Source organism: Phaenicophaeus curvirostris, chromosome 14 (assembly GCF_032191515.1).
Source record: "Phaenicophaeus curvirostris isolate KB17595 chromosome 14, BPBGC_Pcur_1.0, whole genome shotgun sequence".
Classification (NCBI taxonomy): domain Eukaryota; kingdom Metazoa; phylum Chordata; class Aves; order Cuculiformes; family Cuculidae; genus Phaenicophaeus; species Phaenicophaeus curvirostris.
The window spans coordinates 11,605,163-11,621,768 of NC_091405.1; the positions used below are offsets into that span (position 1 = coordinate 11,605,163).

At 46.6% G+C, this 16,606-nt stretch overlaps 1 protein-coding gene and 1 long non-coding RNA gene across 2 annotated transcripts; one reads left to right on the forward strand and one right to left on the reverse strand.

Moving 5' to 3' along the window:
- Positions 1-689: 689 nt before the first annotated feature.
- Positions 690-3,291, forward strand: LOC138726603 (uncharacterized). The gene is made up of 3 exons (XR_011338457.1): positions 690-795; positions 1,525-1,646; positions 3,186-3,291. It is a non-coding gene; the product is annotated as an uncharacterized lncRNA (long non-coding RNA).
- On the reverse strand, positions 1,196-15,853 carry DRC7 (dynein regulatory complex subunit 7). The gene is made up of 18 exons (XM_069868414.1): positions 15,784-15,853; positions 15,084-15,235; positions 14,519-14,696; positions 13,449-13,574; positions 12,050-12,244; positions 11,563-11,712; positions 11,021-11,239; positions 10,173-10,301; positions 9,548-9,623; positions 8,969-9,097; positions 8,016-8,144; positions 7,150-7,376; positions 6,088-6,300; positions 4,888-4,998; positions 3,669-3,779; positions 2,445-2,618; positions 1,813-1,952; positions 1,196-1,674 (listed from the first exon to the last, which is right to left on the reverse strand). Exons 2-18 carry the CDS (start codon positions 15,215-15,217, stop codon positions 1,584-1,586), a joined length of 2,532 nt encoding a protein of 843 aa, XP_069724515.1. The 5' UTR covers positions 15,218-15,235; positions 15,784-15,853; the 3' UTR covers positions 1,196-1,583.
- Positions 15,854-16,606: the final 753 nt, after the last annotated feature.

Genomic DNA, 16,606 nt, shown 5'->3' on the forward strand with positions numbered 1-16,606 from the left:
CTCCTTTTTATCAGTGCGTTCCTACCGCGATACGTCTCTATCTCAGCGTGAGCTGTTCCTGCTCTTGTCCCAGCCAGTTTGTATCTGTGCTCGGTCACCGCATTAGCTAAAGGTTGGTAGAGGGATTCAGAGCCATCAGAAGCGGTGAGTTGGTTTGGAATAGGCTGCCGCTGCTGTTTAATGGCTTGGAACATGATGTGCTGCCATGAAATGTCTCTGAGCTGCAAAACTGGGAGCTGGGAGGCAGAAGCAGCTTAGGAATTTGCTGTGATAGGTGTCAAACGCTGCAACTGTCTCCCACAACAGATGCTGAATGCTTTCCATTTCTGAGCCCAAAAATGGAATGCATCCTTCCAGTGAGATCTAAATTAATGGGCTCTCTATAAGGGTAATTTGGTATGTTTTGATGACCTAGGATATTCAGATTAGGTGTAATGACCTAATGGTGGCTTTCAGTTTAACGTTGCATTCACCTCTTAAAATGTAAGAGAAACAATGCAAGACAGAATTATTCTGTTACAAAATAGACAGTTGGTGCAGGGGGGAGGGTTCTCTGTAACAAGTAAAATGGACAGCTACCAGAAAACAAGAAGATTAATCTGGTCTGGTTCATGTTGTATTTTGGGTGTAATGTCCCTTATTCTGCTGTATCACAGTGAAACATATTTCCGCCTTCCCCCAGCGGTGGTTGGTATCATCTTCATTGAAAGTGGTGATTTTTAGAGGCTGTTCCTTGAAGACTGTAGCTGTTGGGAACCGCAGGCGGAGCCACCATAGATGTCCATGGTACCTAATGTACTAGAGGTGACATCGGATTCAGGGACTTCCACAAATACCAATACAGGGCACACACATACCAACTTCCATTTGTAGATCTCGGGGATGATTATTAAAATAATTGATTACTTAAAACTTCTTGGATTTGGAATGCCTTTTGGATTTGGAATGCCTTTTTACACTGTCTACCAGTATCTGTAAACTGTGAGTGGAGACATTCAAAGAGAAAAATAAACATGTTAAAATCCAAAGTCTGTCAATTTGAGTATTAGTCTTTGCTGGGTTTTGTAGCTAACAGAGTTCTAGATGAGGTCAAAGAATTCCTATATTTATTGGTAGCTCACAAGTTTAAAATCTTCCCATGTGCTACTTCTAAAACTAAATTATAAATTTGTTAAAATATCATGTCGGAAAAGAACCAGTATTCCCAAGTAATCCTGCTCCAGATGTCAGCAGGTTTGAGGAAGAAAAGCTCTGCAATTCAGTGTGTGTAATGTGTAGCAACTTCTAAAACAGACCTTAAATGTAAGGTCTCCTTCAGACTTAGTCTCAATCATGATGGAATTGCATGGGAAGACAATTTGCCTTCTTACAGTCTCTTGGTGTAATGGTAGATTGGCCTCAAAATAGAAGAGAGAAAAAAAAAGACAGTGGAATGCTACAAGTTCAGTTAAAATCTCCACGAATGTGATGATAATGAAAGATTTACTGCAGGCAAGTAGATAAACCTTTCCACATTTTTTTCAGGCTGCAGCTAACAGGCTTCAGCCCTGATTTCCAGTGTCTGGTGCAAAAGAATAAAGAAATCAGGCATGACCGAGGTGCTCAGCCAGGCGAGGATCCATGTGCAGCTTCTCTTGAAAAGCAAAGTATTTCTGTGGTGCCATCTGCTTATAGCTAGAACAAGGGGGATATCAAAGGAAAATGGCAGTGAGACAGGGAGTTGAGTGTTTTACAGAGCAGCTGCAGCTGAGCTGCTGAGGGGCTGACTTGCAGCCCCCCCGGGCACTGTGCTCAGGCAGTCATTCCCACTACCTGTTCAGCCTCTGCACTGTAATGCGGATACGAAACATGGCTTCAGAGCAATAGGCAAGGAAGTCCTCCTCCTCCTCTGCGCTGAGCCGACTCTGGTTTTCCTGAAACCACTGCTCCTTCTCTCGCAGCTCTTCCACCGCCTGTTGGGGGACCAAACACCCAGGAGTCAGGGTAACAGAGGACAGCAAGGAGCAAAGGCACACAGAACTGCAACTCTGATCAGGGAGCTGGGATGAAAAAAACCCACGAACTGGAGGTGGTTTCTTTTCACGGGAGGCAATAAGTTTGAGGTGAGGTCTCACAGAACAAGAAAAAAAAGGAAATCAAAACGTGGAATAGTGAGAGGCAGCAAAACCTGAATGCGTTGCCTCACCATAGTCAAGAAGCACTGGACAACCAAATCAACTCTGATGAAGATAGGGATTAAATTTCACCCTGGTGCTGTTTTGTTCTTTGATCTGACATGCTGACAACAAAAAAAAATATATATATACAGGCATTTTTACGGCACTCTTAAAGTAATCAAAGGAGGTTTGTTTCTTGCTTGCTGTCACAGTGAGATGTGTGTTACCCCCTGCCAGTGCAGAAGAGACTCCAATAACATGCTCTTCCTGGAGCAAGGCTGGGAATACCTTTTCATAGCGAGCCTGGATGATTTTAACTTTATTAAGGAGACGACGCTTATAAGCAGCTAGGCACTCATCTCTGATGTGCAGGGCCTGCTCTTTAGTCATTTTCCCTTTGTAGCCAAGTTGAATAAGAAAAGGTGCCAGGTAATCCATATCCGGTTCCTCTTTTGTGCTCTTCTGGAGAGGAAAGGACAGAGAGAGTCATTGTCCCATTTCCCCCTTTCCCCCAAACACCTTGTGATAAGGCAAAATTAAACCAAAGGCCAAAACTCCCCCTCCAGGGAAAAAATAATGTTTAATAATCAAAACTATTCCTTTGCATTAGCTTTGCATACCAACCCTTTCCCAATGCATTGTTTTACTCTGTAGCTTATTTTCTATTGTCCTTTTTAATATTTCTCCTAATTTCCTTGATTGTAGAGACACGTCTTACAAAAAATATGTCATCTGCTGAGGTGCAAGAAGGGCTCTACAAAGTGCATTTGTATTTGGCCATTAAGAGATTAAGACAGGGTATTTTTAGTGATATCAGCTTGTAGGATGGCAGATAATAGCTGGTTCTTGCATCCCTGCACCTGCATGTGTTTCATGCCAAATATAATATATATATATATAATATATATAATATCACCTTTTAAACCTCTTTATTCAGGAAACCTCAGTCTAAAAGCCATACACAAGAAGCATATTGGAGATCTTGAAAAATTGCAAGTAATTATTCTTGAATCTTTTCTATTTGTTCAGAATATTTGTAAGTTATTGATTCCTCAGTAGATATCCTGGAACTTAACTGGCTTTGCAAATAATAATGAAAATGAAGAAAAGAACTGCTTTGTATCACACAAGGAAGCATGTATTTGCCTAACAAAATGAGCCCTGGCTAGAATGATGCAGCTTGGAATCAATTATCCTACTTTACTCCCCCCATAATCCCTATTATCAACTAATCCTTGTTAATTATTTTCTTTATTGGCTGAACAAATAAACCAATAGTCTTTCTCCACAACGCAAGTTTTTCCAGAGAGTCAGAAGGCCATAGCATGATCATTTTGTGTTTTCACAGGAGATTAGCAGAAGCTGTGCCAACTTACACCTGCTAGGGATTTGGCCCAGTATATTTTAACAATACAAAAAGCTCTTCAGAGACAATTCCTCAGATTGAACAAGCTTATTCTAGATTTCTTTATATGCATGTAATAGATACTGGGATTAATAAAGTCTACCCACCATGGCTTCATGCTCTTGTCTTCTCTCTTCATCTGTCTCTGTATCATAATTTGACGCTGACAATTGAACAGCCATTTCTTCATTCTTACGGATCTTCAAAATATTTAACACCTTCCAAAAAAATCAGAAGAAAGACCCCTCAGCTTTCCCACAAAATGACAGAACTTTTGCATGCTTGACCTGTTAACAGGGCAGGTTCTGCATACCAGAACCGTAGCATAAGGTTAAATATAGAAGATCTATACAAATAAGTTAATATCCTGCTGACAGATAAAGCTGATAGTCGTCTTATTTTTAGATTGCTGCTTTGTATGAAATTCTTGAACACAATTATTGATATAATATGTTAAGAAAACTCTCCTGGAGTCAGTCTTGGCAGTACTTTAGAAATTACACTGACAGCTTTGCCTTATTTCTTTGTCTTAACGGGATATGCAGCACAAGCAATGTGAATACTTTAACTGTTAATACATCAAGACTGAGAAGTTTGGCAAGGTATTTCATGAGGTCACAGTGAACCAGTTTCACATTTCTACAAAAAAAAAAAAAAAAAGGACTTTTGCAATCTTGTTCTTAATTGTTCCTAGTATTCTGTGGCAATATAGCTGAGCATTCCCCTCCAGCTCCTCCATGGTTCCTCTTCCTCACAAAACCATAAAAATAAATAATAAAATCCAATAGCTTTGCCTCCATCTGTTAGAATGGTTGTATTTATCATGAAGTAATTACAAAGACTCCTAAGAACATTGATTTGTTACACCAGTCACAGTGTGATTAGCAGTACAAGCAATGTATTTTATGAAGTATTTCTCTACAGTTTCTCCCACAGAAAGTCACTTCAGTGTTTTGGAAAGGACTTCCTGGAAACGCCTAGCAACTGGATTCAACATGACATACAATATCCCCTCTCTTTGCTTTCATGCCCAGACAAAGGGCAGATACGTTTCTAGATGCTCCAATTAATTTGCTCTCTGAAACCACCTTCCTCCCAGAGAATGAAGAGCAGGAGCTGGAAAGTGAGTGACTCTCCATAAATACATTAAAGCTACGTCTCTACTGAACAATGACTGGGTTGCAAGCTTGATAACTCAGCATGGAGATCAGCTTTGTGCCACCAGAATTTTCTTTTTATCACAGTTTATGCTGAGGATGCTTTGGCAACCAGTCAGCTGAAACCATTTCCATGCTTGACCAACTTTGAACAACTCCTCCCCGTTACCTCTGCTTCAGATTGCCTGACTTTTCGCTTCAGCCACTTCTCTTCAGTGGTTAGATTCTGCAACAATTTGTAGTTGTGGAGCAGCTTCTCCTCTTTCTCAGAAGACCCTGCCTGGAAGCAGATTAGGCAGTGAAACACAACAGCACTCTCTGGGTGCACAGGACCAGGTACTCTGCTAAGAGAAACTGGCACAATTCTGCTGTAGTCAATATAGTGACACTGGTTTCCACCACTGAAACATCTAACACGTGGTCAAAAGTTTATTAGATTTCATTTCAGTTTTGAATCCATCAGTAATGTGAGCCAGGTGGCATGTCTTGCACTTTACTGATGCTGCTGTTATTTGGTTGGAACCACTTTTGCAGGGTTAGAGAGGAAAGGACAGCGCTCTGGAAATTAGAAACTTTAAAAAAATGCCACCAACTCTGTATTTGCAATCTCTTTTCAATTTTCCTAAGCGTAATTGTGCAGCATCACTGCAGAATTTACTGGCAGAATTCTGCTGATTAGCGTCTTGCATCAATGTTAGTGGAGTGACACACTCCCCAGAATGAGAGCATACGGCTTAATGACAGCACTCCACTTTTTTTTTTTTTAATCTCATTTATTTAAGTCTGGCTGGCTATGTATTTATGTATCTATGTATGCATCTATCAATTTATCAGCAATGCATTAAGCCTCAGCATCTTGCTCTGCAGCTGCAGGGTAACTGCTGGGAGATTTAAGCAACAACATAACCCAAGAAGTCCATGGCAGAACTGGAGTTGGAAGCCAGGATATCTGTTTCTGCTTCTCTGCTGTTCTCTCTTGTTCAAGACAGAACAGCAGAGGACATTTCAGCTTCCATGCCGTGAATCTGCAGGACTGAACCCAACAGCTGCTGAACTGGCATCTTGCAAGATCCCAGTGGCTGTGTCTGCACTGTCAGATGACAAAATCTGGGAAGATAACCTCAGGCATGGCTAGAGCAAGCGTTTCACACTACGCTATATCCTGCGTGCCCAGTCACTTCCAGCAGTGTAGTGCATCTCGAGGGCCATTTGTGTTAGCCTGGAGGCTGTCTGTGAGGTAGGAGTGTAGATGGAGCAAAGGTGCAACATGGAATATGTCAAGCTTGTAGTTCTTCCACTGATATTTGACCTTCCCTTTGTGTTTTGTCATCTAGAAAAACTTCAAGATGCAAATAGTTTTTCACCATACCTGGTATGAGATACATATTTTTGGAGTTGTGGTCATTGACTTTGCTTTCCTATCCCTTACTGCTTTGAATAAATCCTTTGTTGAGGCAGTAAAGCATTCATCCTTGAGGTGATATCTCAGATGGATCTTTTGCTCTGTGAGCAGAAAGATGCATTCTGCTACATCTTCATCAGCAGGCTTTTCTAGGTTTCTGTGGAAACACTCCTTTATTTGCTAATAAGGGATGAAAAGAGAGAGAGATGGAAGCATGTTATATAACACAGAAAAATGGCAAGATTTACAGAGCTGGGTAAAAACCGGGCTTTTATGCCCAGACTACAACGGTATTTCTTGGCCCATGGTCCTACTGTTGTTTCCTCTGCCTGACAAAAAAAGCACAAAGCTGCTTAAAGCAATACAGAATTCTCCTATTTGTGGAGTTCAGTATGCTTTCCAAGCTCAAAGTCAGCTTGAGATACATCCCTGCCTGAGGGAACTGCAAGAAGCAAGGTATTTTGGAGCACAACAGTTTCCCACGTTCCCCAGCACAGGGAAGGAAAAAGGAGCACGCTGGTTCAGAGGCAGGTGAAGCGTCTGAGCTGCGCTGCCAGATGTTGAATGTCCGATCTCTTCTGTTCTACAAATCAGACCTGGCTAGAGGAAGAGGTAGATTTCTTACTAGTAAGAAATCAGAGTGGTGGGACACTTAATCAGGAATCTAAAATGTCACTAGTTTGGGGTCAAAACACAGCATCATTTGATTAGTTTTGAGTCTTGTGAAAATTTCATTCCAAAATCATTGTCAAGATTTTTTCTTTCCTCTGACACACATTTTCCGAGTCGTAGTTTCCTAGTTTCATTCAAGCTGCTCAATGCAGTTTTGTGACAACTGGTCACACTGCAGCTCTCTGTCAGTCAAGCAACTGTGAGACAAAGCAACTGAGCAAGGTTTGGACATCTCATCTGGAGTTTTGTCTTGGCTATGCCCACTGCAAATGAACCTAAACCCCTAGGCAGTATATTTTGCATAGTATAAATATAACAAAGACAGATTATTTTTTTTTGTTCCCGCCTTGGCCGTACCACTATGGGCCGGGAGCGGGTGCCAGCTCTGGTGCCAGCCAAGTGTGTTTCTTCGCCACTTTTGCCAAACTCTGCGTGCCGGGTGTGCAGGAAGTCATCCCGCCCCACGAAGTATTCTATTATCTCAGTAGCATTTTCAACACGTTTCTGGAGGTCATCAGCTCGCGCCTCATTGTAAAACTCCATCGTATGCTCAGTCTCTGGTTCCAGCAATGTATAGGTATGAGCTAGGGGTGCAAGAGAGATTGCATACATTTTCAGAGTGAGCAAACATAATATTGAACACAAAGCGTGTCCGAATGAAGTCTCATTTTCTTCAGCAGCCAATAACTCAAATGCATGTAAAAGCGTAGGATGGGGACGTTATCTCCTCCCTGCTGTGTATGTATATGCCACGTCCTAAGGACAGTAGGACAGCTTTGCAGGGCCACTGCCTTGCTCACACAGCAAGACAGTCTTGAAGTGGAGCCTGGACCCTGCTGGTCCCAAACCAGGAATGGACGCAGCCTCTTGAGGTGAACTGCTGCTTTAGCAACAGATCTGATGCAGGACTTTCTCTCCCCGAGCTGCACAACACAGAGACCAAACATAATCCTGAGGAGAAAGTTTCTACTACCTCTGCTGATAAATGTAAATTACATCATCCTATACAGGTATGTATTTTAATTCTGTTCTGGGAGGGAGTACTGTCCAGGACTGGAAGCCACCCACTCAGTCCTCTACTCTGCAATGGAGAGCATGTTTTTTATCTAGACGAATTACCCTAGAAGTTTGCAGCCTCCCCAGCCGTGGGCTTTTGCCACTGCTAGAAGGGATTCACATGAAGTCCCACCAGCTGCAGCATCTACCCAGATGAGCTGGAATACCTTTAAGATGAAAGAGATGTCCTGGGCTGAAGTAGTCTGTGGTCAGCTGTGTTTGTTTATTCACTTGTCTCATATCCAACATGTCTTCTCGGTTTTTGAACCACTCCCTTACCTCCACTACTTCAGTACCTGGCAGGAGACAAAACTATTTCAAAAACATACAACCCTCTGTTGGAGGTGCCAAGATTCATCTGATGAGCTTTCAGTGTCTGTGCAAGCACAGCAGACATCGTATAGTTGCTGGAATTGGCCCTGGGTATGGGCATTCTATAGATGAATCCTACCCTATGTTTGAGTAGATGAATTACACTGAAGAAGGTTTAATCCTGTCAACAAGAACTAAAGCAAACATTTCATGGGGAGAAAGTGGCACAGTGGATGGCTACAGTTAGGCAAGAGAAATTCCATCCCAAATACTTAATGATAGTGTCTGGAGTGAAAGGAAATGAGATAGGGGCATTACACTGTCCAAGAGGGCTGAGGACTGGACGCTGTATGTCCAGTTAAGAATCTGCACAGTTTCTTGGACTCACTGTTGAGGAATAATGCTGCAGCGTACAGAAATATCCACAGTCCGTAGCTGCCCCTTTCTATGGCTTCTGTCAATAGCAATGGGAATAGAGGTACTATTGGATCAGATAAAACCAGTCTTCCATTTCTCGGAAGACTGAAAATCCAAGCAGCTGACCTGTGACACTAACAGCCTCATTGCTGGGATATGAAACAGATTCAAACTCTTGCAGGAACTCCTAGCAGTGCTGGATAGTTCCAGGGCTTGACAGACAGCGAGCATGAAGTGTTTGAAAATGTGCTAGGTAAGTCCCTCACAAGTGTGAAAGGAGAATGAGAAAGTACAAAAGACTATGGCAGAAAGGGGACTGCCTCCCCCTTCCCTTCAGCACACCCAAGGGCATTTGCTCAGTGTGTTGAATCTGTTCACCCATCCCTCTTACGGTCTAGGTCTGCATAGATGGTGAGGCGTTTCACCAGCCCATTTCCATTCAGGTTCGGTGCCCATTTCTCCAGTTTTGCTTTCTTGTACAGGATCACCTTCCTTCCCTGGAAATAGCGGGTCTCCAACTCTGCAGTGGAAAAGAGAGGTGCCAGAAAAATCAATTCCCTTGTACTCAGCTCAAGGAAAAAGAATTCAAGAGGAAGAAAATCATGACCCAAGCAAGATCACATATTTCTTGACTGCATTCAGCTGCCAGTAAAGCTGTTTAGACCCTGACTGTTGTGCTTTTAAGTTGGTATACTAAGTCTTTTCTCTCCCAAAGCAGACGTTTGACAATGCAGGGGCAGTACCTTGTGCATAAGGGTAACAGAAAGTACATCCCAGGCAAAATCGTGTGTGTGTGTGTGTGTGTGTGTGTGTGCGCGCGTCTGCAGGGGGGTCCCACCTAGGAGGAGATTCACATACTGTACTTCACTGCTGTACTGTGTCCGTCCTGAAGGAAGAACTTTTGAAAGAGATAAACATCCCAAATCCACTAAAAGGTTAACGGGAGGGGCAGAAAAGGACGAATACGTACCCCTGGGAGATATCTGAATTAAGGCTACCCATGATAGCGGCATGTCAAAACTCATGTATAACTTCTTCTCTTCCACCTGAAACAGAAGCAAAAATTGGCATTTTTGGCAGCTTCTGTTATTGGCTTTCCTCAGTCCTGCTGTGCTGGTGCAATGACTGCTTTATTATGCTGTGTTCTCCCACCAGAAAAATATACTATTTTTTCTTCCAGCACACAGCATTTTTTGGTATATGAGAGTATATACATTATTTCTACATTTGGTTGGCAACTCCACCTAGTCACTAGGAGAACAGAGTACTGACTGGCAGAGAAAGAACATCCAGAAACATTTCAGTGCGGATTTTTGTGTTTTTAAACTATTTTATCCTAAAGGTCAATGCACTGGAGGCTTACAGAGATCCCCAGACACTTAGGACACTAGAAGTACCACTTGGGGTCCTGCTTCTAAAAAAACATCAGAACTATTCAAGATTCAGAAGGAATCTAAGTGCCAACCAAAACCTAGCGAGAGCAATATTGACCTGACCTGGAGAGGGCAGCAGGTAGGCAGATATGTGTGGGTGTCCAACACACCAGCTTGATACAGCATCCCGACTGCACAAGAGCCATCATTTAGGTCACTCACCAGATCATCAATGTCCCTGTCAGATAAATCCTCATTCTCCTCAGCACCTGGGAGCAGCTGAAGAGGCTCGTTGCTTTCTGAAAGCATAATTTCCCAGCAGACAGCATCACCCAAGTCAAAGGTGAGATCCTAGGCCATACAGAGGAAAAACACTTAACTACAGGTCAGTCTCAAGGGCCCAACGCTAATCTGAACGCTGTTTCTGCATGTCTGTGGTGCTCTGGACCTGGCTGGGTATCAGAGAGTTAAAGGACTCTAGACAGACTGGATCTCAATGATGTGTGTTCGTGAGACTCTTGACTGGCTGGTGGGACCCTGAAGACCGCCCTGTCCCTGGAGGGCTGCAGACCCCTTTCCTCATGGTGCTTCTGCACTCAGATGAGAAGCTGCTGGACATGCTTCTGCCATGCATGTCCCCAGGGTCATCCACACACACCTAAAGTGGCTCTAACTCAAACCCTCTCCTCCCAGACTTTATATCAGATGGGAAGTAGCTAAGGTGCGAGAAGAGCCTGATCAAGGTCTTTCCTGCCCTGAGCCATGCTTGATAGGTTCAAAACATTCTCTGCCTTAAAAGCTGTTGTTTGAAAGAATGGGTGTCCAGCCAGCCTTAAAAGCTGATATTCTAGCACTGTAGGGGCTTAATAGGTGAGCATCATCTATTTGCTAGCTTAGGGTCTGGGATGTTCTGGAGTGGTTCCAGAGGCTATGTAATCACTGCAACATGACCAGAGACAACACAGGGAATGGTAAACGGCAGCTGGAATCACCACTGATCTTGGGCTTCCCCAGGACTCAGGTGAGGCCAACTGTCCCTCCCAGGGACAGGGTGCTTAAGGGCTCATTACCTTGCAGCCATTCCAGCAGTCCTGCTTGTTCACCCAGTAGTTCCTGTGGTTCCAGACACTCTCGATCCCAAGGAAGTGCTCATCTGTGGTGCTGTGGCTCCTTCCCGTGAAGGGGTTGATGAAGAAGGTCTTGGGAACATCCCTCTTCCCAGACAGAACCAAAACCCATGCATGTACTCGTAAGCCATGCAAAGGGTCACGCTCAGGCTTTTCCACTTCCTGCAGCACAGAGACAGAGCAGTAATTATTGCCATTTTACTACCACTTTAGTCCAACCCAACAGCAATTCTATTCTCTCCTCTGCCTACTTCTAAAGATCTCCAGGCCCTTATACTCTTCAGAATAGTGATGTAGTACATAACCTGTACATCTGCCTGTGCCAGAACACACTGTGTTCCCTGAGGCCAAGCGCTCATGGCCATAATCAGAGTTGTGTCATACTTCATGGCAGGGAGTGGTGACCTCCTTTCTTTGGTCAGCCATCACCTGTGTCTCAGCTCTTTCTCCTGGAGGTTACAATGAGGCGGACCTTGCTAACTCACCATGATCTTCTCTTCTGTTTCCTTGCTCTTTTGAACAGCTTCAGTTTCTGCCTTCTTCTGGGCCTCCTGCTGAAGCTCAGACTGGTATTGCAGGTCCAGTGGAGGCTTAACTGTATACTTGCTAGACTTCTTCATCTCCTCTTTTGGCACCTGCCTCCACAAAAACAGGGCATTGCTGTGAAACCCATCAGAGATCAAGAGAAGGGAGAAAATGTAGAGCTTTACAGGTACTTCCCAGTTCCCAACCCTTGGCAGTTTGCCATTTTGGATCTGGTTAGCAGGAAATCAGCAAAGCCAAAAAGGCCTCTTAAGGAATTGTGGAAAATCACTCAAAAGATCCCTTTGGTGAGGTTCCTATTTGGTACAGGCTGTAACCCCTGTGTGGACCTGAAGCTGTTCCCCCTAGCTCAGCTCTGGAGATCGCTGGAAATGAACAGGCTGAGCATGCACACTTGGCTCCTCCTTGCCCACTCACTGCAGGTCTCACGTCCTGTGGCTTCCTGAGCAGTGGGCACAGCTCCAGAGTCTCGTCCAGGGTGCACATCTCTCGGGTGGCATATCCATGCACGCAGTAGGCATCATACCCGGCCCCGATCAGCAGGGAGCACAGCAGCACACTGAAGTCAAAGCAGTTCCCTCTCTGGTATTTCAGGATGGTGGTTGGGGAATAGAGTGAACTGGGCTTGGAAAAAAAAAAAGAGACGTGCATGTTCTTAGTGCTTACCATGTGAAGCTGAAACATGCACTGGGCAGAGGGCAGGAGAGGGCATTGCCCATATCCCTGGTCTCTGCATCCACATAGAAGCTGATATATAAAATTCCTATACAAGCCATAGACCCCAAAAGTCCTCGCCAAAGTGATCTGGGGAAATTCTGACCCCAAATCTAGTGACAAATTCAACCATCAGAAAAGATGGGCAGAACAAGCTTGCCAAACTTCTGAAAATCTAATGCTAACCACAAGGAATGTGGTTTACCTCCATCTCTAGCTAGTTTGTCTGTAGCATTTCAAAGCAAAAGACACGTAAGCTAGATTATAATTTAGAAGAGAGAACATATTCCCTTCTGGCCCTGATCAGTAACCAAGCAAAGGGATCAATATGCACGTACTGCATATAGAGAGGCTCAATACAGACAGACAGCTCCCAGATCTCAGACATCACCTTGGGTGATCAAGACAGTCTCCGTCTGCTAAATGGGGATACATTCTCTGTAGTTGCAAAGTGCAAATTCTTCTTGAGATCCTGGGACTCATGGGACACACTCAGTCAACACAGACTTGGTGTACCTCCTTTGGGGCTCTCTGCAGGGCATCAGCAGTCCTTGCTAGCAAACAGGGTGCCTCCCTTTGCCTTAGTTCATTCACACCAACCAAGAATGTACCCCAACTCTGGCATCATCCCTTCTTACCAGCCTAGAAAACTCCCTTCAGGCCACCCCAAAACATCCCCCAAAGTGGGACAGAAATACAGGAGTATAAAGGCCCAGATAACTGGTCACTGATGTCAAGCATCATCCCTTAGGCTTTATGTGTTCCTTTGTTCCAAGGCATCTTGGTCTTCGGAGGGGAAGCTTGTCTGCAACTGCAACCCACAGCAGACCAGCTGGTTATCGGGGGGACTGAGAGCAGGGTCATGCACAATCTTTTAGAAATGGTGCTTAATTGCTCAACAGGTACAACACTGTATTGCAGGATTACAGGTCCAAACAGAGTGCATAGGGCCTGGCAATGTCAGGGGGTTGCCTAAGTAGTGAGGGACTGATGGAGGGGTCAAAGACCTTCTTAATCCCAGCCACTGGGGTTCCTACATTGTATCTTGCTGAGAGGCCCTTCCATCACCTCCGTTGTGGGACTGTTTCTGATGGGACTGCAGTCCCTTTCTTACCGGTGTGATAGGGGATTTGAGGGGCTCCATGGCGAGGTAATCGGAGACAAAGCTGGCACAGCCGTCCCAACTGTACAGCTCTACATAAGGCACCAGTGTTGGCCTCACGGTTGTGCTCACAAACTTCTGTAGGGCAACAAGAGGCTAAGTTAGGCTATCATCTTAAAGGTCTTTTCAATTCAATTTCAAAAACAATTTCATGATTCTAACAGAACTTTGATCAGCCAACAGATGCCTGACAGAGTCTCCTGTCCAAAGCCGGCCTCGGACCACCTCAGGATGCTGCAACTCACGTTCAGGACCACCTTAGGCCATATCAACAGCATCAGTAACTCTCCTCACCTGTTCTCAGATAAAAATCTCATAGGGTTGAGAGGCCTTCTACATGTCTGTGGCAAACACTTCAAGCTCATCTTAGACACATTACAGATGCTAGCTAGTTCTTCTCTTAGTTTTCAAGCAAGACAAATAGCTACTGCCCTTCCCAGCTTTTACATCCTCCAGCATTTTTGTCTTGCATTTGTATGATATATTAGAATTTTGAGAAAGCTGGTCCAAAGTAGCAATCCTAAATGCCTGGGGGAGCATCAGGTCCAGATCTAGACAACAGTTGCGCAGCTTGAGCCCAGTCCTAAACAAAACCAGACCACAAACTTCCACATTTACTTCCTTCCTTGTAACTTCTGGGAAGTTCAGAATAAGACCTAACTCTACATCCAGACTCCATATCTATGACTAAACCTGAGCCTTATCTAATTAATGGGTTTCTTTTACTTCCCTTTATGTTGTCTTTCCTGTTTCTTAAGTGTTATGCTGCAGTGCCGCAAGCTTCCTGCAGCCTACATGGCACCACCACTGTGTGTGTGGTACAACGTGCTTGTGGATATGGACAGCTGGGGTGTTCCCTGGGTGCTGTGTGCCTGATCCAGGTACTTGGGGCACAGCAAGCAGGTTCCCGTTCCCTTTGGGCAGCAGGGAGGGCAGGAAGGGCTGCGGTCTTTCCCCAACAAGTGGCACTATGGAAGTTGAATGCCCCCTGTGCCATGGCCCAGCCCCACACCATCCCATACCTGCACACCACACTCGTTGACCGGATAGAGGAAGAGCGGGTTGCGTTCAGGGTAAAGGTAAGTGTACTGCTTGAGGAAATGGTCAGCCATCTGCAGGAGCTTCTTTTCCTTCAGGGAATTCGTCTTGTACGAGGACGGGAACTGGGATGTGTCAATAGCGCTCCAGTCAAAATCACTTCTGGGGCAGATGGAGGCAGAGAGGCATGGGTAACAAGCTGGAAGCAATTCAGGTAAAGACTCCCCATTTCCAGGGAAAAAAATGAGGATCATATCCAAGGACATGGTTTTGACATAGCCAAGCTCCTCTGGAGTGATGGCAAGCTGACACATACCCAGAGGCTCAGAGGATCTTCATATATTGTCATGATACAGCAGTGAATAAATGTACAATGAAGCGAGTTATCTTGTCTTACTCACATGTGCCTACTCCTACATGTGACAAACACACGAGGTACAAGAAGCTCTCTCACTCCCCTCTCTATGCAGAGGGAGCGCAAGTGCCATTTGCAGGTGCACAACCTCCCCATGCGCCCATCCCAGTAACTGATGCACACGTGTGACTTACGATGCATCGCTTGGGATGCAGACTTGCTCCCCAGACACCTTCGTCTCCACATCTTGGAGCTCAGCACTGGCCTCCAAACCCTTCAGCTCTTCTTCTTCTCTTTGCTCCTCTTCCTTCTCCTCCAGGACCTCCATCCTGCCTCCTCCCAGGCACTACAGGAACGAAAGCACCGGGGTGAATTCGGGGGTAAACCCCAGATATACAGCAACACAGAAACCCTCTGACTCTGCCCACGGTGATTTAGCCCGTGAGCACGGCTGAGGCCGCCACAAGCGCGATTCCCACGTCGGTGACAATAAAGGATGAGCACAGGAAAGAAGCGGCTGCACATCCCGGGGTCCCCTGGGCACGGGGGGAGCCTGTCTCGGGGGATACACCACATCCCCACGCTCAGGGCACCCCCACGGTCCTTTTCCAACCTGGTGATTCTATAATTCTATGAAACGCCGTGCCCTCCATCCCGCCTGGGGTGCTGCCAGCTGGGAAGCAGCTCCAGGAATCCTCCTGGAAGCCTCGAAGGAGGGGGGGGGGGGGGCTGCCCTGCAGCTGAGCCAGCAGCCCCCAAGGCCACCGCGCCGCTTGTTTATATTCTTATTCAGAGCTCGGCGAGGCCGAGAGGTTTTGCTTTCCCCTCCTGGCGGTCAGGCTGACCCGCGGGGAGCAGACAGCGCAGGGCGGGGGGGGGGGGCAGACCTTGTACCGGGGATGGATGTGGGGGTGTCCCGGGCCCCCTGCACGGCCCGCAGCCTCCACCAAGGGCAGCCCGGCCTGCGGCCCCGCGGCGGGACAAACCCCGCCCTGGCAACGGCCGCCGCCTTCCTCCCTGCCGGCCCCTCTCCGCTCTGCCCCCCCCCCCAGTCCCCTAGAGACCCCCCATCCCCTCGCTACATCGAGCCCCCTTCCCCCTCTGCCTTCCCCCCACCTCCCCTGGACTCCCCCCCATCCCCTCTGACCCCCCCCCCCCCCATCTCTCACCCCCAACCCCACCTAGAGCCCTCCATCCCCTCTGCTTCTCCCCACCTTCTCTCTACCTGTTTCCCCCTTCCTCTACTTCCCCCCCACCTCCTCTCAAGCCCCCCCCTTCCCCTCTGCCTCCCCCCATGCTCCTCTCTACCTGTCGTCCCCCCCCCCATCTGTTCCCCCTCTCCTCCTCTGGACCCTCTTCCCCTCCACCTCCTCTCAAGCCCCCCCTTCCTGTCTGCCTCTCCCCTACCTCCTCTCCCCCTCTCTCTTCTGCCTCTCCCCACCTCTGCTGGATCCCTTTCCCCTCTGCCCCCCACCCCCACCCTAGAGCCCCCCTTCTCCCCTTCCCCACTACCTCCTCTCAAGTCCCCCCCTTCCCCTCTGCCTCCCCTCCACCTCCCCTGGATCCCCCCTCCTCTCAAGCACCCCCATCCGCTCTGCTTCTCCCCCACCTCCTCTCCCCCCACCTTCTCTACCCCCCTCTCCTCTGCCTCTCCCCACCTCCTCTGGATCCCTTTCCCCTCTGCCCCCCCCACTCAAGCCCCCCTTCTCCCCTTCCT